The sequence below is a fragment of the Dermacentor variabilis genome, chromosome 7 (assembly GCF_050947875.1).
Source record: "Dermacentor variabilis isolate Ectoservices chromosome 7, ASM5094787v1, whole genome shotgun sequence".
Taxonomy (NCBI): Eukaryota; Metazoa; Arthropoda; class Arachnida; order Ixodida; family Ixodidae; genus Dermacentor; species Dermacentor variabilis.
The window spans coordinates 17736845-17757817 of record NC_134574.1 but is presented as its reverse complement, the minus strand read 5'-3'; the positions used below and the strand labels follow the sequence as shown (position 1 = coordinate 17757817).

The window sequence follows — 20973 nt, the reverse complement described above, 5'->3', positions numbered from 1 at the left end:
GAAGCCTTGACAGAGAGCAAATCTAAAAAGAAGGTTGTTTGTTCCAGAAAAAAAAGAAAACAGGTTCAATCCTGGAAACAATATTTTCAAGGTGCCATTATTCAGATATATTTATGCAAAAGTGCAAGTTCAACATTTATATCAACTTCAGTAGAACACGCAACATTGCAGGCTCTTGCTCACTGTTGTGCTTCAGTCTGCTTAATATTTTCTGGTAGTTGAGGCCAAGGGAGCATTTCGTGTTTGCCCATTGTGAGTTGTTGCAATGCTTAACTGCATGATCTTGACCTCGACGGGGGCAGTTTGTGGAATATTTCACAAATTCAGCTTCATGTTCTCCGTTTAGGCATGAGCTTCACCTGTTCCATTCTGCAAGTGTCCAAACAAACTTTGTAGGCATGCTCGCCGCTTTTGTGGTCCTCATTCTAGCCTGCGCTCATGATCTCAAGCTTGAATACCGATGGGCGGTAATCTTTGTGCAGTGGCTTGCAGTCCAATGCCGCACCTGCCTCGGCTGTTAGGCCCAACCAACACTGTTTTGCGAAGTGTTGGCCGCCCAGGTTACAGTTTCATGCCGAATTGACAAATCTATTCACTGTGACTGTGTGGCTCTTGGAAAGCCACACGGCTGCTACAAGTAATATATTAAAATATGTTTGAATAACCGAGCAGGTACTGAAATCAGTAGGCGACTGTAGATGAATTCATTGTTGCTTTGTTTTGGCAATGAGCTACCATATCTTCTGGTGTATAAGTTGAAGTTTTTTTTTCTGAAATTTTCATCGTTGCATATTATAGAGCGGTGTGACTTATAATCGCTTTTATTTTTTCAGAAAAACTGCCGTCGAAATCAGAATGGATGCTATGGCCACTCAAAGCGCACTGGGTTGGCCTCCTCCAGCAGTTGCTATGGGTTTTGCGCGCTCTGTGGAGGTAGCGGCTTCTTCTCGTGATTGAGTTGGCGAGTGTCGTGCGAGAAGGACAGAGCAGCAAAGCAAGTGGCAGTAGACTGACTGCGAGTCAACTGACTCTGAAGTCGTCGCATTTGCAGATGGCTTTCAAGATAGGGCGCACACTGCTGCGCAAACTAAGCAGTTGCTACCAGAGTACAAGTCACCCGCTCCCTCCCTCCCTCCCTCCCTCCCTCCCTCCCTCCCTCCCTCCCACATTTCCTTGCCGCTTTCCTTCCTTGTGTGCGATTCGGCTCACAGGCGTATACTTTTACTCGCACATACAGCATATGGCATGCAGGGACGATGTTGCAGCAACCATGACGGCAGAAATGCACCTGGAGTGTCCATATCATTGCTATCTCAATTCTATAGGAATGGCACTGATAGGTCACCTGTTATAGGTGACCTAAGGTGTGACTTCATCGGGGCACAAATATCTCCTCAAGGTGTGGTTTTATGGCGGTGCAGCCCTAGCTGTCTAAAACCACCTTTAGGGCAAAGTTCTCTACCATTATAGAATCGTCTAAGACTACAGAAACAATTGCGCTGGCTCAACGTACGACTTGGACGAATGTTGTGTCTACAAAAGGAGACTGCTTTTACAAAGATTTTAGCATTGTATGCACCTCCTTCGGGGGTTATGCCGGGGTGTTATGTCGATTAGAATCGGAGTGTTGTAATTAGGGGTGTAGCTTATACATAAAAAAATATGTATATTCGTTTGTTTCGTGTGCTTTAAATACTTTGGAAAACATGAAGTCGGAAGCAAGTATCGAATAGCACAATATTTGCATGAGCCTGTAACATGATTGTAACATTTAGTTCAAGAAGTAGCTTAGCTGTGTGCATTGCGCAATGTGTGTGCAGTGGCGAGGCGCAAGACCATCTTTGATGACCGGCCAGAGGAGATCCAGGAGCTGACCTACATCATCAAGCAGGACATTAGCAGTCTCAACAAGGCGATCGCTCAGCTGCAGGAGGTGGGTGTCTACACAGGGCATTTCCTGACATCAGTCAACTGGTTGAAGGGTCCCTGAAATCTTTCTCATTTAAATTTTATAAAGGTGTCGTCTATATTGGAAAAAGAAAAGCTGCATGTGGTGACGCTACTTTAGAGATGCAACATTCCTCATCACCTCATCACCAGGTCCCGCAAGCATTTTCTGTCATGTGCTTGAAGTTGGAAACTTCCTTCTGGGAAGCAGGGTACCCGAGCACATGAGGGTCGGAACCTTCCACGTGTAGCCATGCGCGGCTTAGCCGTGTGTGGGGAAAGGGGATTTGGAGGGTTGAGCCGATGCCGGGTATTCGGACTTTTAAGGCCCCCCGGCACAGGCAATACACCTCTATGGCCTCTGCTTCACATAGACGGCACCTCCAGACTGACTCACCTGGGGGAAATTGGCAGTCGCATTTTCCTGTCCTCCTCTCAATCTTTGTCTTTCTCTCTCACCTGTTTCATCTCTCCTGTCTTCTCTACTTCTCCTCACTTCCGAATTTTCTGGCGGCAAGGGTTAACCTTGTGTGGCTAGCCAGCTGTGGTTATGCTGTATTTGGTTATAGCAGCAATGTATGGCTGGCGTTGGCAGGGTTTCTCTTGCAGGAACTTCTGTCACGTCCCCCTGTTGGGATTCATAGTTGGTGGTTGGCATCGCGCCCAAAAACCCCATCTATACTTATGGAAAACGCATTTTCTAAACTCCCTGATCACCGTCAGAAACGAGGGCGCACCAAAGATGTCTTTCAGTTTCTTGGACGCCAAGTCCACAACTTCCCTCATTTCCATATAATTCACTCGGAATAAACAGAAAAACCAGTGCGAACCATTTCACCGTTCCTTGTTTCCAAGTCTTTGACTGAAGTTTTTGGTACAAAATATAAGGCGTCGTGGATGGCAAGTGGGGATCTCCTCTTGAAGCTCTGTGATCAGAGGCAATATGAGAAACTGCCGAAACTAGTAATTTCCCCTATGTTGTCCTTGGTGCCAGTGTTTGTTGGCTTCTCATGATATGACTAATAAAAATCGGGCCCCTTGGTTAACCCCCTTTCTTCTCGTTTATTACATAACGAGGGTCTCGAATCCGGCAACATTGATGCCTTCAGGGTAGCATATGTGGGTTTATTGACCAGTTGCCTTCACCCAAAAAGATCACATTCTCGTGACGCCTGCAGCAAAAAGGATGTTCCACGTCTGCCGCCAAGGTCTGTGAGTGGTGGCACTGGCTAACACTCCTAGGGTTCTACTAGGACACATACATACCCAAGAAAGTGGATGGGGAAATAGCACAGCAGTAGCTCAATTGGTAGAGCATTGCACACAATATGCGAAGGTTGTGGGTTTGGTTCCCACCTGCGCCAAGTTGTTTTTTCATCCACTTTAATTTGCATTAATTTATCGTTTCTTCATTACATTTATTAAGCACAAGTAATTTCCCCTATGTTGTCCTTGGTGTAAGTGTTTGCTGGCTTCTCATGATATACTGAAACGAGTGTCATTTAAAGAAACCCAAGTAACAGCAACCCCGCACCATACTATGAACACCACCCGCGCATTGTGTCAGATGATGACTTGCTTGGAAATCACTGAGGCTGAATTCTTAGGAGGGCTTCAGTGGACAGAATGTCATAAATGTTAAATGAATTAAGATGAGGCAGGATGGCAAAGAGATCCAGATGAAGCACCTGATACTCACCTTCAGCTCAAGTGTCCTTTCTGAGTCCATCGAGGCCAGTTATATCAAACTTCGTGTTAGGCCATACGTGCCCAATCCTCTCAGATGCTTCAAGTGCCAAAGGTTCGGCCACAGTTCACAGAACTGTCGAGGCCGGCTGGCATGTGCCAAATGTAGTGACAATGAACCTTCCTCTGAAACATGCAAGAACACTCCACATTGTGTCAACTGTGATGGCGAGCATGCTGCATCCTCGCGGTCCTGCTCATCTTGGAAGAAAAAAAAAGAAATTGTCAAAGTCGAAGAAAATATATTTTTCAAGGAGGCACGTAGGCGGGTGTCATACCTGCCTAAGGGCAGCTTTGCCGATGTGGTGCATCAGGGGACAGCGCCACAACGGCCTCCGGCGGCTGTCCGGCCCACACATAGTGAGCCGGCAGGGATGCCATCCGGCGCCCCCGCGGCTACAGCTTGTGCTGTTCTGCCACCCCAGAAGAAGGGACCATCGACATCCGGGCAGGTGGCCTCAAAGGTCTTGTCCAATGTGCCGAGGCCTTCACGTCTTAACACAGCGCTCGGAAAAAAGCATGTCCAGCGCCTTGCAAGAGGCAATGGACACAACAACCAGCTGGACGGCCGTACCAGTGCCTAAGAAGCAGCGAGGCTCTCTCAACCGCTCCAATAAAAACAAAACTTGCGTCACGGCGCCGGGAAAGGGTTCGTGAGCTAATCCTCATCTCTTAAATGCACAGCACACAACACATCTATTACAATGGAGACACATACTACAGTGGAATGTCAGAGGACTTCTTCATAACCTCGACGACATTACAGAACTACTACACAAACACAACCCAAAGTTGCTGTGTTTTCAAGAGACACACCTGAAAACCTGCTAACATTCCTTCGTAAATGCTCTATCTTCCGGAATGATAGCGACGAGGCTACCGCCTCTGGCGGTATAGCAATAGTAGCCATTGCTTGCCGATCCGTCGCCCTTAACACGCCCCTTGAGGCAGTGTTAGTTTGGGCCATTCTTTTTAATTAGTAATTGTGTGTTCCATTTATATACTGCCGAACCAGCATCTCAACAAAACAGACTTTTATAACCTCATTGATCAGCTTCCCGAGCCTTACATACTCGTGGAGGATTTTAACGCTCATAGCATGATGTGGGGAGACTCAAGACGCGACTCGAGAGGCCGACTCATCGAAAATTTCCTTTTAACCTCCGGTGCATGCCTCTTTAATAAAAAAGAAATGATGTATTATAATCCACATCATAATTCATACTCGTCAATAGACCTGTCTATCAGCTCTGCTTCTATCTTCCCTGGTTTAGAATGGTCTGTAATTAAAAATACATTTGGAAGTGATCACTTCCCACTAACTCTAAACCTAGTAATACATGACTCCCCTCCGCCTGTCCCTTGCTGGAAACGAGCTGAGGCTAATTGGAAATGCTTCAAGGAATCCACCTACATATCACCAGATTTTATAAGTAATTTTAGCATAGATAATGCCGTATCATATTTTACCGCTTTTATTGTTGATGCAGCAGAAAAGTTCATCCCTCAACAAAGTGGCACTCCATTGAAAAGATCGGTCCCCTGATAGAATGATGATTGCAGAGAGGTGCGGAGGAGACAAAATAAAGATTGGGGCAAACTATATGAATGCCCTACGGCCGAAAGTTTAAGAGAATTTAAGCAGGTTAAATCCCAGTGAAGAAGAATGCGATGACAGGCAAAGAGGGCAAGCTGGCAGAGATTGCCCCTTCTAAACGATGAAGGGAGTAGCTTGGAAGATCAACCTGATGCACTTGGGGAACATTTTTAGCACATCTCCAGCTCTAATCATTATTCCAAGGGATTCCTAAGGGACATCATCATCAGCCAGGTTACGCCCACTGCAGGGCAAAGGCCTCTCCCATACTTCTCCAATAACCCCAGTCATGTACTAATTGTGGCCATGTCGTCCCTGCAAGCTTCTTAATCTCACCCGCCTACCTAACTTTCTGCCGCCATCTGCTACGCTTCCCTTCCCTTGGAATCCATTCCGTAATGCTTAACGACCATCGGTTACCTTCCCTCCTCATTACGTGTCCTGCCCATGCCCATTTCTTTTTCTTAATTTCGATTAAGATATCAATAACTCGCATTTGTTCCCTCACCCAATCAGCTCTTTTCTTATCCCTTAACGTTACACCTATCATTTTCTTTCCATAGTTCGTTGCGTCGTCCTCAATTTCAGTAGAACCCTTTTCGTAAGCCTCCAGGTTTCTGCCCCGTACGTGAGTACTGGTAAGACACAGCTGTTATAAACTTTTCTCTTAAGGGATAATGGCAACCTGCTGTTCATGATCTGAGAATGCCTGCCAAACGCGCCCCAGCCCATTCTAATTCTTCTGATTATTTCAGTCTTATGATCTGGATCCGCAGTCACTACCTGTCCTAAGTAGATGTATTCCCCTACCACTTCCAGTGCCTCACTACCTATCGTAAACTGCTGTTCTCTTCCGAGACTGTTAAACACTACTTTAGTTTTCTGCAAATTAGTTTTTAGACCCACCCTTTGGCTTTGCCTCTGCAGGTCAGTGAGCATACATTGCAATTGGTCCCCTGAGTTACTAAGCATGGCAATATCATCAGCGAATCGCAAGTTACTAAGGTATTCTCCATTAACTTTTATCCCCAATTCTTCCCAATCCAGGTCTCTGAATACCTCCTGTAAACACGCTGTGAATAGCATTGGAGAGATTGTATCTTCCTGCCTGACGCCTTTCTTTATTGGGATTTTGTTGCTTTCTTTATGGAGGACTACGGTGGCTGTGGAGCCGCTATAGATATCTTTCAATATTTTTACATACGGCTCGTCTGCACCCTGATTCTGCAATGCCTCCATGACTGCTGAGGTTTCGACTGAATCAAACGCTTTCTCGTAATCAATGAAAGCTATATATAAAGGTTGGTTATATTCCGCACATTTTTCTATCACCTGATTGATAGTGTGAATATGGTCTATTGTTGAGTAGCCTTTACGGAATCCTGCCTGGTCCTTTGGTTGACGGAAGTCTAAGGTGTTCCTGATTCTATTTGCAATTACCTTAGTAAATACTTTGTAGGAAACGGACAGTAAGCTGATCGGTCTATAATTTTTCAAGTCATTGGCGTCCCCTTTCTTATGGATTAGAGTTATGTTAGTGTTTTTCCAAGATTCCGGTACGCTTGAAGTCATGAGGCATTGTGTATACAGGGTGGCCAGTTTCTCTAGAACAATCTGCCCACCATCCTTCAACAAATCTGCTGTTACCTGATCCTCCCCAGCTGCCTTCCCCCTTTGCATAGCTGCCAAGGCTTTCTTTACTTCTTCCGGCGTTACCTGTGGGATTTCGAATTCCTCTAGTCTATTCTCTCTTCCATTATCGTCGTGGGTGCCACTGGTACTGTATAAATCTCTATAGAACTCCTCAGCCACTTGAACTGTCTCATCCATATTAGTAATGATATTGCCGGCTTTGTCTCTTAACGCATACATCTGATTCTTGCCAATTCCTAGTTTTTTCTTCACTGCTTTTAGTCTTCCTCCGTTCCTGAGAGCATGTTCAATTCTATCCATATTATACTTCCTTATGTCAGCTGTCTTACGCTTGTTGATTAACTTCGAAAGTTCTGCCAGTTCTATTCTAGCTGTAGGGTTAGAGGCTTTCATACTTTGGCGTTTCTTGATCAGATCTTTCGTCTCCTGCGATAGTTTACTGGTATCCTGTCTAACGGAGTTACCACCGACTTCTATTGCACACTCCTTAATGATGCCCACAAGATTGTCGTTCATTGCTTCAACAATAAGGTCCTCTTCCTGAGTTAAAGCCGAATACCTGTCCTGTAGCTTGATCTGGAATTCCTCTATTTTCCCTCTTACCACTAACTCATTGATCGGCTTCTTATGTACCAGTTTCTTCCGTTCCCTCCTCAGGTCTAGGCTTATTCGAGTTCTTACCATCCTATGGTCACTGCAGCGCACCTTGCTGAGCACGTCCACATCTTGTATGATGCCAGGGTTAGCGCAGAGTATGCCTATTTCATTTCTAGTCTCGCCGTTCGAGCTCCTCCATGTCCACGTTCGGCTATCCCGCTTGCGGAAGAAGGTATTCATTATCCGCATATTATTCTGTTCCGCAAACTCTACTAATAAGTCTCCCCTGCTATTCCTAGTGCCTATGCCATATTCCCCCACTGCCTTGTCTCCAGCCTGCTTCTTGCCTACCTTGGCATTAAAGTCGCCCATTAGTATAGTGTATTTAGTTTTCACTTTACCCATCGCCAATTCCACGTCTTCATAGAAGCTTTCGACTTCCTGGTCATCATGACTGGATGTAGGGGCGTAGACCTGTACAACCTTCATTTTGTACCTCTTATTAAGTTTCAGAACAACACCTGCCACCCTCTCGTTAATGCTATAGAATTCCTGTATGTTACCAGCTATATTCTTATTAATCAGGAATCCGACTCCTCGTTCTCGCCTCTCCGCTAAGCCCCGGTAGCACAGGACGTGCCTGCTTTTTAGCACTGTATATGCTTCTTTTGGCCTCCTAACTTCACTGAGCTCTATTATATCCCATTTACTGCCCTCTAATTCCTCCAATAGCACTGCTAGACTCGCCTCACTAGATAACGTCCTAGCGTTAAAACGTTGCCAGGTTCATGTTCCAGTGGCGGCCTGTCCGGAGCCAGGGATTCTTAGCACCCTCTACTGCGTCGCAGGTCTGTCCGCCGCCGTGGTCAGTTGCTTCGCAGCTGCTGGGGACTGAGGGCCGGGGTTTGATTGTTGTGTTCATATAGGAGGTTGTGGCCAAGTACTGCACCTGGGTGGCCAATCCTGCTCTGGTGAGGGAGTGCGTTACCGGTTCTGGTCACTGGGATCAGGACACACTCGATGCTTTGCAACTGGTGTTTGTCGAATCGTCGATAACATCGAAAAGCAGTCTTTGTATCGTCGAAGAAGACTTCTGATTTGTTGCTGCTTACTCATAGGAAGACTTGGATTCACGTCGAAGTCTGGTTCGGGGACTATGATCTTCGGGATAGATGCGGCAGAATCTGAGAGGACAAAGGCATTGCTGGTTTCCACAATTCCCTCGATGTGCGCGATTGTCGTGCCCTGTTTGATGTGCTTGAACTCTTGGCTGAAGTTGGTTAGCATAACTTCCTCTTTCCCTCCGTGGAGTCGAGCGATCCCTCTTGTGACGCAAATTTCATGGTCAAGCAGTAGATGTTGGTCACCCTCAATGACGCTTCTACGTCAGCAGGTGTTTCGGTGCCGACGGAAATAATTATGCTGTAGCGCGGCGCTATGCTCACTTGATCTTCGAGCACACTCAAGGCGTGGTGACTACGAGGGCTCTCTGGCAGTATCACTTGATCTTCCGACAGCGTTATCGATTTTGACTTCAGGTCTATGACTGTGCCGTGTTGGTTCAGGAAGTTCATGCTGAGAATGATGTCTCGTGAACACTGTGTGAGGAAAACGAAGGTGGCAGGGTAAGTCCTGTCATGAATGGTAATTCTTGCCTTGCAGATTCCAGTCGGCGCAATGAGGTGTCCTCCAGCGGTTCGAATTTGAGGGCCTTCCCATGCAGTTTTAACTTTCTTCAACTGGACGGCGATGTGTCCACTCATTACGGAGTAATCAGCCCTTGTGTTCACTAAGGCAGTAACTGTGTGGCCGTCGAGAAGCACGTCGAGGTCGGTGGTTCTTTTTCTGGCGTTGCATTAGGTCTTGGCATCGGATCACGGCTGCGACGTGTTGAACTGATGCTGGTAGTGACGTTCCAGCTTCAGCAACCGCACCTCCATCGGTTGCTTTTAGTTTTCTGGATATGAGCTCGCAGAGCAGCCCTCGGCTGGGCCAGTGTATGGTCGGCGCTGCAGCGACAGGTAGCGGCCTGGTAACGGCGAACGGGACGGTTGTCGAGGGCTCCACTGAGTAGCGGCGAGGTAGTCGGCGATGTCACGAGGGCGTTCACCTTCCCGAGGGCGCGGTGTGTTGACGGCAATCCCTCGCAATCCCAGGTCGCTGTATGGGCATCGGCGGTACACATGGCCGACTTCGCCACAGTGGTAGCAGAGTGGGCGATGGTCGGGGGCTCGCCAAATGTCCATCTTCCTCGCGTAGCTGTGCTAGGCGACGGGTGGGCATGCTGGCGGCGGCAGCGGTGGATGACGGAATTGCGGCGTTACAGGGCTCTGGGCGTTGTGCAGTGGCGGCGTAGGTCATCGCTTCCGGCTGAGGTTGCGGTGATCCTGGTTGCACCTCAGGGACTCTAGGCGATCGCTGAACCTTTTCTTCGACGATTTCAGCAATTGGATCCACTTGGGACTGCGACCTTGGGTAGAACTTCTGCAGCTTCTCCCGTATGACCGCTCTGATAGTCTCGCGTAGATCGTCGGTGGCCAGTGATTGAACTCTGGCGCAGTTTGTAGAGTTCGTGCGGCGGTCAAATTCCTGGTTTTGCATCTCGAGTGTCTTCTCGATGCTGGTGGTCTCGCGAAGAAACTCTTCGATGGTCTTCGGTGGGCTTCGTACCATTCCGGCAAAAAGTTCCTCTTTCACACAACGCATGAGTAGGCGGACTTTCTTCTCCTCGGGCATTTCAGCATCGGCGTGGTGGAATAGATGGCTCATTTCCTCCGTGAAGATTGCGGTTGTCTCATTAGGTAGCTGCACCCGGGTTTCTAATAGCACTTGGGCTCGTTCTCGGCGTATGACGCTTGCGAATGTCTGCAGGAAGCCGCTTCGGAACAGGTCCCAGGACGTTAAGGTGGTTTCTCGGTTCTCGAACCATGTCCTGGCAGCGTCTTCCAATGCGAAAAAGACATGTCGCAGTTTGTCGTCACTGTTCCAGTTAAATGTAGCGACTCTCTCATACGCCTCAAGCCAGCTTTCCGGGTGCTCAAACGTTGAACCGCGGAACATCGGAGGCTGCCTGGACTGCTGCAGCACGATCGGGGACGCTGGGGCTGCATATGGAGTGGGCTTGTTGACAATCTTCCTGCTCGTCTCAGGCAAAAGTCCATGCTCCGGGGGCAGTCTTTGCAGCCTGCGGCTACCGTGCTGGTTCTTGTTAACGTTAGTGATGTCTTCCACGTTCGGGCTTGGGTCACGGCTTTGTTGGGGCTTTCAGTACATGAACGCAAAGCACCTCCACCAGATGTCTCGTGGTAGTGACGGTAAAGAAAGGAGCCAAACTGGGAAATATGAAACTAGCGTTTTATTGGGTGAACTTGTGCCCTCATAAACAGGTTACACTCAAAGAACAGTGACAGCGGCGAACACAGTCGGTGATCGGCGAAAATCTGATCAGCAGTTCAAGCGCGTCGGCTTTTAGATCAGTCATCGAATATTCCAGAGTTGTCGCTGGGACCCGCGTGCCTTCCACAAAGTTCTACATTACATTATTCCCGACGCGCACACATGCAATCAGATTACAGAAGGTTCAGTCACAGACAGCGGATGGAAGCATCGATAACGTTCCAGAAACTTCCAATACATGCAGGCGCATCCTGCGCTGTGCGATAACATTTCTTAGGCAGGGAAAGGTGTCGCCCGATAAAGACAAACAAGTACATGTGTCAATATACTTTGTAATAAAAGATTGACACCCAGCCGGACATTGAAATACAAGACAAAGTAGACAAAGCATAATGTAAATCATTTGGACAACGCCTGTATCGTAAAAATGGTGTGGGAAAACCATAATGCGTAGTCCAAGTTATTTAACAAAAAGCTCTGTTAAGGACTGCCTGAATTTTTCTGGATTTCTCTCCAGAAGAACTGCTTAGGGAAGGCAATTCCAGTCTTCAATGGCTGCGGGAAGAAACGATTTGTTGAATGCAAGAGTCGAACCATGAAGGCGTTGGATGCTGTTGGAGTTGAACAGGCGGCGAGAAGTTCGAGCGGGTGGCAGCAACAGTGTACCATGCAGGTTAGAAAAGTTGTGATATAGCTTATGGAACAGGCTGAGACGTGAGATTCTGTGTCTTACTGCTAAAGGGGGTAGTTCAAGAGTTGATTTAATGTGGGTTATGCTGACGTGTTATTATGGTTTGATGAAATAAATCGGGCAGCACGATTTTGGACCGACTCGAGAGAGGTAATTAAATAATCTTGGTAAGGGCTCCAAATGGGAGAGGCATATTCGAGTTTGCTCCTAACGAAGGTTTCGTAGGCTATTTTCCTGATTTTCGGGGGGGACAGACGTAGTCTTCTTTTTAAGTAACCTAACGACCTTGAGGTATCAGTTACAACATTCTCGAGATATGCTCTGACCATGTCAGTTTACTGTTAATAAGGATGCCTAGATATCGGTAAGAGCTAGCATGTGATAAAGCTGTCGAATTAAGGGAATACTGAAAAATCAGATTAGTTTTTTTTTCTGTGAAACAACCATGCATTTGCACTTTGAGGTATTAGGCTCCATCAACCAGCGCGAGCACCACGTTTGAACTAGGTTTAGGTCACGTTGTAGTAATGATTGATCACTACGGGTTGAGATTCGACGATATACAATGCAATCATCAGCAAAGAGGCGAATAGATGACGTTATTCCAGATGGCAAGTCATTTATGAAGATAAGAAAGAGAAGCGGGCCAAGAACTGATCCCTGAGGGACGCCGGATACTACTTGTGCTGGTGTTGAAAGCTTACTGCCAATGACTGTGAACTGAGATAGTGCTGTTAGAAAACTTGTGATCCATGACAAGGTAATCGGGTCAACATTAAGACAACCGAGTTTGGCCATGAGACGACAATGAGCAACACGATCAAATGCCTTTGAAAAATCGATGTAAATGGCGTCGGTCTGAAAAGATGAATCCAAGTTCAAGGTAAGGTCTTTAGGGAATTCGAATAATTGTGTTTCACATGGTAACCCGGGGCGAAAGCCGTGCTGCTTGAGGAAAAAGAAAGAATTATTATCGAGATGACTGGCGACATGGGAATATAGGATGTGTTCCACTAGTTTGCATGCAATGCATGTCAGTGATATAGGCCGATAATTTGACGGGTCAGAGTGGCTGCCTTTATGGAAAACCGGGGTTACTTTCGCAGTCTTCCAGTCGTGTGGAATTTCACCTTCTAAAAGGGACTGTGCAAAAACTATCTGCAAGATGCGACTCGGCACGTCCTTAGTACTTTTAAGGAACATTGCAGGAATACTGTCAGGTCCCGAAGCACTCGAAATTTTTAATTTGTCAATGAGGCACAAAATACCTTCAACTGTGATGACCGCCGGCGGCATTGCACCAAAATTTGGTCTAGGCAATGCCCGTACATCATGACCAGGTTCGGAGGTGAAAACAGACGAGAAGTAGGAGTTCATGACATTAGCCTGCTGATCAAGTGGAACGTCAGCCGTCTGGATAAACAAGCGCAATGTTATGGGATTGATTCTTTGGTTTTAAGATGCTCCAAAATTTTTAAGGGTTAACACTAATGATATTTTTCAGATGCTCATGATGAAATTTGTGTTTCGAGTGCCTCAAAAGACGGGCATATTTGCGCAGGCAATCCGAGTATTTCTTCCATTTAGATACTGAGGACAATTTCTGAACGACACAATACAATCTCTTTTTGTTGCGCGATAGTCTCTTTAGCGAGTTAGAATACCAGGGCTAACCTGCGTCGCCTCGAATGCGAATCAGAGGGACGTGTTTGTCAATTAAATTTTGCATTTGCTGCTTGAACAGCTACCAGTTATCGTTAACTGATCGTGAAGAAGCAAATTAACAAAAACATTCATAGAAAGATTTTAGTTCGTAGTTAATCGTACAAAAGTTGGCCTTGTTGTAGCTCCCGATATATTTTTTTATTGGCTGTTTTTTTTTTAATGGGAAAAGATAGGTGGAATGTTATGGCTTTGTGATCACTTAGTTCCATGGGAAGGGACACTGATGAAATTAAGTCAGGGTTTGAGACCAAAACAAGATAGAGTATGTTAGAGCCCCGATTGGGCGAGTGGACAGTCTGAGTAAGGTTGAACAATAGGGTTAACTGAAGGAAGTCTTTGGATAATTGTGAGGATGCGGTTGAGTTCTCCCAGTCAATGTCAGGGAAGTTGAAATCACCACAAAGGATGTAATTGGCCTTGGGGAACCGAGAAGTCAAATGAACTAGAACCGAGTGTAAGCCATTAGTGAAGGTGTGGTCACAGTCCGGAGGGCGATAACATGCTATAAGTATGTTTGTACATGTTTTGAGGGACAGTTTAACGCAGACAATCTCTAGGCTGCAGTTAATCGCAACAGAACATGAGGCTATATTGGATCGAACGAAGACCAATACACCACCGCCGCTGCGTGAAGACCTGTCGTATCTATAAGTAATGAATGAGGTGGCATCCTGCAATAGTTCGTCACTTTCGATGTCCGGAGTTAGCCATGATTCGGTAAAGACGGCAAAGTCGGTTTCACTATCCTGAAGAAGTGCTTCCATGATATCCTTTTTTTGGTAACTACGGACGTTCAAAAGCACACCCTGCATAAGGTGATAAGTTGCTTTAAAGACAGGAGTGGGAGAGTCAAGGGGGAAGGATGAAAACGGGTGAGTGCAAGGACGTGTTGGTGGCTAGGATTTGAATTCGATAACACAGTCAGTCTGAGCATTGTAAACAAAACGCTTATTGCCTATTATAAGTTTATCCAACCTAATCTTAGAAGGAAGGCTTCTCTCCTGCGCGTAAAGGTAAACTTTCTTCCTAGCCAGGCGCACACGTGCGGAATAATCTTCGCGTATAGCAAACGATGTGCCTTTTAACTTCCCGCCACAGGAGAGAATTTGGAATTTGTCTTTAAACCGTGCAAATGTCACGATAATAGGGCGGTACTTCTTTTCTTGGAATCGACCTAGTCTATGGGCCCGTTCAATGTTATTAGTATCGACTGATACGTCCAGTTTGTCACGGCAGAATGAAACTATCTGGTCCTCAGACTGCTCCCAAAACTCGGTAACCACGTCACGGAGACCAAAAAAGACCAAGTTACAACGCTGAAGTCTATTCTCCGGGTCGTCACATTTTTCAGTTAATGTTTGCACTTCCGATTAAAGCTTGGAAATTACAGAACCAGCCTCAGTGCCATGGATAGAATGATGAGCTTTATTTGCTTCAACGGTTTGCTACAACTTGTCGACCGGGGCGGCAAGGCGTCCAACTAAGCTATCTGTATTTGACTGCGCAGCACATATTAACGCGAGTTCACTCAGGACAGATTTCTGGGTCATTTCGAGGCGTGAAATAGCGTTATAGATTGTTTCGAGGGTGGGAGCAGGGTTAGCGTATTATTGCCTAAAGCCACATTTCAGTGTGGCTTTAGGCAAGGGCGATCTACAACCGACCATCTCGTGCGGATCGAAGCAAACATTCGCAATGCCTTCATCCATAAGCAATCCTTCTTATCCATGTTTCTTGATGTGGAAAAGGGATGCGATACAATTTTGCTGTATGGAATCCTACGCGACCTGTTGGTGCTGGGCATTCATGGCAATATGTTAAAAAGTATATTAGAAAGCTACCTACACAACCGTACATTTAGAGTGACAATAGGTAATGCACTGTCGCATACATTCATACAGGAAGCTGGAGTACCCCAGGGTGGCATGCTTAGTTGCATACTCTTTGTCGTTAAGATGAACACTCTTTGTACATCATTACCACTGGCCATTTTTTATTCCGTCTATGTGGACGACATTCAAATCGGCTTTATATCCTGTAACCCCGCAGTATGTGAGAGACAGGTACAGCAGGGCTTGAACAAGGTGTCCAAGTTGGCAGACAAAAATGGATTTAAAATCAACCCCCACAAAAGTTATTGTGTTCTTTTTACAAGAAAGAGAGGCCTGGTTCCAGATCCTTGTGTTCAACTGCGTGGACAACAAATAGCTATCAACAAAGAAAATAAATTTCTAGGTATTATATTTGACTCCAGGCTTACTTTCATTCCGCACATTAAATGTTGTTGCAGGAAGAAAGCACGCCCACGATTGTAAAATAGTGTATATTTACAACTGGTGTATATGGCATTCAGACAATGGCCAGTCTTCGTTTTCCTCTGGTTCATGTGACCTTCTTCTTTCTCTTCACTGTAAGAATATCTTAAAGAAAAATGTCTAAGAACAATGAACTTACTTAAAATTCTATCCCATACAACATGGGGTAATGACAGAAAGTATCTGATGACTGTTTATAAGAGCTTAATTCGATAACGATTGGACTATGGTGCCGTCTTATGTAACTCTGCCAGTCCTAGCACGCTATAGATGCTAGATCCTGTCCACCATCTAGGTATGCGCGTAGCCACTGGTGCTTTCAGGACAAGCCCTATTGAAAGCTTATATGCAGAACCAAATGAATGGTCACTCCATCTGCAGAGAACTTAAATCAGCCTCACATATGTTCTAAATATACTCTAACCATGAACATCCATGTTTTAATACCATCAAGGGGGGACGCCCCACTTAAATTTTTTAAAAATTTATGGCCACAATTTGATCAAACTTCCATAACGTATGTATTTTGACATGCTGATTTCAAATATGCAATTGGTTTTCCCATGCAACAAGTACGTTTCAAAATATAAGCAATTCATGTTTTTTTGTATGGACTAATTTGGAGGCAAGTTCTCCCTACAATGCTGGCTGTTGTAAAGGAAACTGGCACATCAACGTGATGTTGAATGATCAGAGGTTGCAGTGCTACAAGAATTATTGTTCTAAACAGATTTATGTCGAAGTTACAGCATGTCACACTTTTGTAAGCAGAAGGCATTAGTAAAACCCTGGAGAAATTATTATTTTTTCAAAATTTCTGTAATGATATTTGTTCACATTTTAGGCCTGCTTCACTCCCAATTTGTCCACCTTTCTAACGAAAAAAGAATTTTCGCGATAAGTAGAACCGGAGATATTGTCACTCCAAAACTACACTACCATCAAAAATGAACGAGAAAAAACATTTCACGACATGTTCATGGTGATTACGGCAAATGCTTGAATACTAAATTGATCAAGGATGATACAGGGGTCCAGCCAGGCAAGAAAATGTTTTTCACAAATTCGGACCAAAATTAGTGTGTCAAAATTTTTGAAGTAAACGCTAATGCAGCTGCCAGGAAAAATTATTATTTTTGGAAATTTTCTGTAATAGTTATTCATATATTAGACCTACTTCACTCATCAATTCACTACCTTTCTGACAAAAAACAATTACTGCTGTGGCATAAGTATAACTGAATATATCGTTGCTCCAATACTATGACACCATCAGAAATGCTGCTTTGAGAAAACAGGCAAAAATATTTCCGTTTATTCACAGGTCCCTCCACCAATATCTCTCAAAATGAACCAGGGGAGTAGTACAGGATGCATGCTGTCATGGTGCTTTTATTTTACTGCCTTAGCAAGGCCAAGTGATGCTGCCCTCTTTTTGTAGAACTCATACAATGCCGCAAGTACTTTTCTTTTGCCCTGCTGGACCCAGTGGGTGTTATATGCATGTCCAGCTCTGCTAGCACTGCTGCAGCTGCATACTCGTTGCCGGCATTAAAACGAAGCACAGCTTCTGCAACGGCTGCCTGTACTGCAACAAGAGATCAGTGCTGCTCTTTTGCTAGCAAGCTCCAGATTACAGAGTGCAGAGACTCATTCGAATTCTCAGTCCTTCCCCTCAGGCACCTCAGCAGCAGGCACTTTTCTGACAAGCACTGGTACGCTGGCAAAAGAGCTGCAGCCACATCACTAGGCAAATTATATTTGTGCCTAGGCTCTGGCTCCCCTTTGGCCTTTGCTGCGTTGTGGAGGCACCAAGACTGCTCACCAGCCGTGCACAGGGTGTGGTTTGGGCAACTGTCAGTGGAAGTCGCATGATAAAAAGTTGCCATCATTGCGCGGCTCATGGCTTCCACATCACCAACGTGTGATTTTAGGGCTCGCCCATTGTAGACTGCCAACCTGCAGACCAGCTCAGCTGTCAACCTCCCCTTGCCACCGAGGCTTCGTTTGCCTTCACCCTTGTGTTTCTGTAATAAGTTGCGGAGTGCGGTGCCCATGCATTTTCTCACATGGTTAACGCAAACCTCCTTTTCTACTTCAATGTATTTGTAAACTTTCGGTTCTTTAGTTGCACTGTATGTGCGGCTGTCACCGTCGTATAACATGGTGGTGTAGCAAAGGTTATATCACTGAAGTGACCTCTGATACAAGATTTTGCCTGCATCTACTTCCATCTGGCCAGACTTGCAGCTTGTTTTTTGGGCACTAGTGGCTCAACTTCCAAGGGTCATAGCCCTCACTGTCTGGCTTAGGGCCATTCTCGCAGCCCAAACAAAGTTAGACATCACATGGTAATCAAGCACATATCCAGTCAAGAGTTCAACAGTTCCTACACCAATATGTGAGGAATGTCCCCTTGTCAACCAAGTTCCGTCGTAGCACACGGCAATGTTCTTTATGTGTCCAAAACTAATGTCCTCATACAGTTCAGTGACTTCTTTCGCACACCTAGTCATAACGGTCGCGGCAGCACGGGTGGCAGCAGGCTCTATCGTCTTCTTTAGGTGCCACTGGAACGTTTTATTGTGGAGCTCCCGGTGCGAAAGCCCCATCAACGCGAAGATGTCGTTCATGGCTGTTCGGCCATTTCCACTGCTGACCATTGCACGTGTGGCTAACACGTTAATCTCAAACGGATTACATGTCTTTTTGCCATCAACTCTGCACAAGTTCCATTGCACTGCAACTTCACCGCAATGCTCGCACAACACGACCAGTTTCTTGGTGAGGCCATAGTCACGGTCGCGCGTGACTAGTTTCGCAAACCCTCTGCCTACCTTGCACTGCAAGGCAGCAAGCAGCACATTCACAAGGTTCAGGTCAACAATCGCGTTTAAAGCTGCAATGTCCACTGCTGAAGCCGATGACGCGTCGCTTGCATCAGTGAAAAAGCAGTCTTTCACGCTGCTGCCGGCGTCGACTCGAGTCTATCAAGCGTGACTTGATCACAGGCACTCAATTGAGCTATTTCGCTGCTTGTGGCAGTTCTAGCATCAACTCTCACACTGCCGGAGTCCGTGCGAAGGATGCCGTCGTTGTGCAGTACGCTATCACCTGGGCGGAGTTCTGACTGGTGTGGTAGAAGTTTGTTGCCAACTTTGCGGGTCAATGTTGCCAGACTGCCTGCCACATTTGACGGGGAGAAACACCATCAAATATAGCGAATGCAACGATGCCGTTTCCGAAGTGCATAGAGTTACCAGATCACACCCCCGCAGGGGCGCCTGCGTCAGCAGGCGTTTGGTGTGTTGCGACACCACGTACCCGAGCACACGAGGGTTGGACCCTCTCGCGTGTAGCCATGCGCGGCTTAGCCGTGTCCGGGGAAAGGGGGATCCTGGAGGTTGAGGCGATGCCGGGTGTTCGGACCTTTAAGGCCCCCGGCGGAGGCAACACGCCTCTTTGGCCTCTGCTTCACGTAGACGGCACCCCCGGACTGACCCACCCGGGGGAAATCGGCGGTCGCCTTTTCCTGTCCCCCTCTCTATCTGTAACCTTTCTTCTGTACCTTTCTTTCTCTCCACTTCTTTTCTTATCGTTTTTTTTCCACTCTAATTTCCTGGCGGCGAGGGTTAACCTTGTGTGGCTAACCAGCCTTGGTTACACCATGTACGGTTATAGTGGTGGCGTACAGCTGGCGTGCACAAGTCTTGAGATACAAGCCTTGTGGCATCCCCATGTTGGGCTCGGTGGCGGGCGGCTGGCGCTGCCGCCGAAGACAAATACTTTTTATGGCTACTCCTTCCATTTCCCAAACTGATCGTCCTCTAAAAAGGGGGCACAACGAAGCAACCACTCGATTTCTCTTCAAGAGCTATGACAACTTTACAAAGTACCATGTGATTCACAGTGACGGCAATATAACAGCCAGAAAACTATCTCCTTTCAAAGTTTCGAAGTCCCTAAGAGACACATTAGGCCCAGGTTTCAAAGCTACAAGGATGGCTAGTGGCGACATCCTTCTGTAACTGAAAGACAAAGAGCAACTTAAAAAGCTTTCAGACCTCAAATTCATTGGTGACATAGCAGTAACTGTCACGGCGCACCGTTCGATGAACAGTGTTCGTGGGGTAATCTCTGATGAAGACATGCTTGATCTTAGTGAAGAAGAATTGCTTGAAGGTTTTGCAGAACAGAATGTGACCAAAGTTCAAAGAATCATGATCCGTCGGAATGACACCGAAATTCCCACAAAACATGTAATCCTAACATTCGGCTTCACCACACTACCAGACTCAGTCGAAGCAGGCTATGTGAAAATCCGTGTGAGGCCTTATATTCCCAATCCTAGACGTTATTTCAAATGCCAGAGGTTCGGGCACAGCTCTCAGACATGCAGAGGAAAATTAAAGTGTGCCATATGCAGTTCTAACGATCATCCATCTGATAATTGTAATGCTGTATCACACTGCACGAACTGTGAAGGGGATCATCCTGCATTCTCACGGTCATGCCCAATCTGGAAAAAAGAGAAAGAAATTATTTCCCTTAAGATCAATGAAAACATTACCTTCTCTGAAGCGCGAAAGCGACTTACATTTCCTCGCAACGAAAGTTTTGCCGCTGTGACGAGGCAGGGGGCCCTCTCACAACGGCCTAAAGAGCCCGCCCTGGTCACACGCAGTGAACCACGGGGGACTTCTTCTGCCCCCACAGAGGCAGCATCCAGTGCTGCCAAATCCAACAACTCGCAGACCTTGCTCTCGCAGGGCTGCATTACTGTGCAAAAACCGAGGCCCGAGACACGTCTCCCAGAGCCTCGTGATCCCGCCTCCACCGCCTCTGAGAAGGAGATGGAGGTTGACGCAAGTACATCGGTGCCAGCGGCACCAAAAGACAAGCGCGGCTTGCTTGAGGGACGTAAAAAAGAAAAAAACCCTCGAATAATTTCGCCAAAACCAAAATAATATTATCACTCTACACAGAACACTCCCAAAAACACCTTTGTCATAATGGGTGTTCAGATATTGCAATGGAATGCCAGAGGGCTTTTGCATAACCTAGATGACATCAAAGAATTGTTATCTACGTATAAGCCTAGAGTGTTCTGTGTTCAGGAGACACACTTAAAATCAAGTGACTCGAACTTTCTAACTCAGTTTGGAATTTTCCGTAAAGATCGTGATGATGGACATGCCGCATCAGGTGGCGTGGCAATAATAATATCAAAGACTGTTGCATGCCAAAATCTCCAACTTAACACGCCTTATGAGGCAGTAGCCATACGAGCTATTTTGCTTAATAGG

General features: G+C 46.3%; 1 protein-coding gene across 3 annotated transcripts in view; it reads left to right on the top strand.

The window, feature by feature from the left end:
- Syx5 (syntaxin 5) overlaps window positions 1-20973 on the top strand; it is a 257162-nt gene that overhangs the window by 106957 nt on the left and 129232 nt on the right. For all 3 annotated transcript variants that reach the window (XM_075698291.1, XM_075698289.1, XM_075698290.1), the window contains exon 5: window positions 1821-1933. In XM_075698291.1, coding sequence (XP_075554406.1) covers window positions 1821-1933 — 113 coding nt within the window. The remainder of the gene's footprint in view (window positions 1-1820; window positions 1934-20973) is intronic.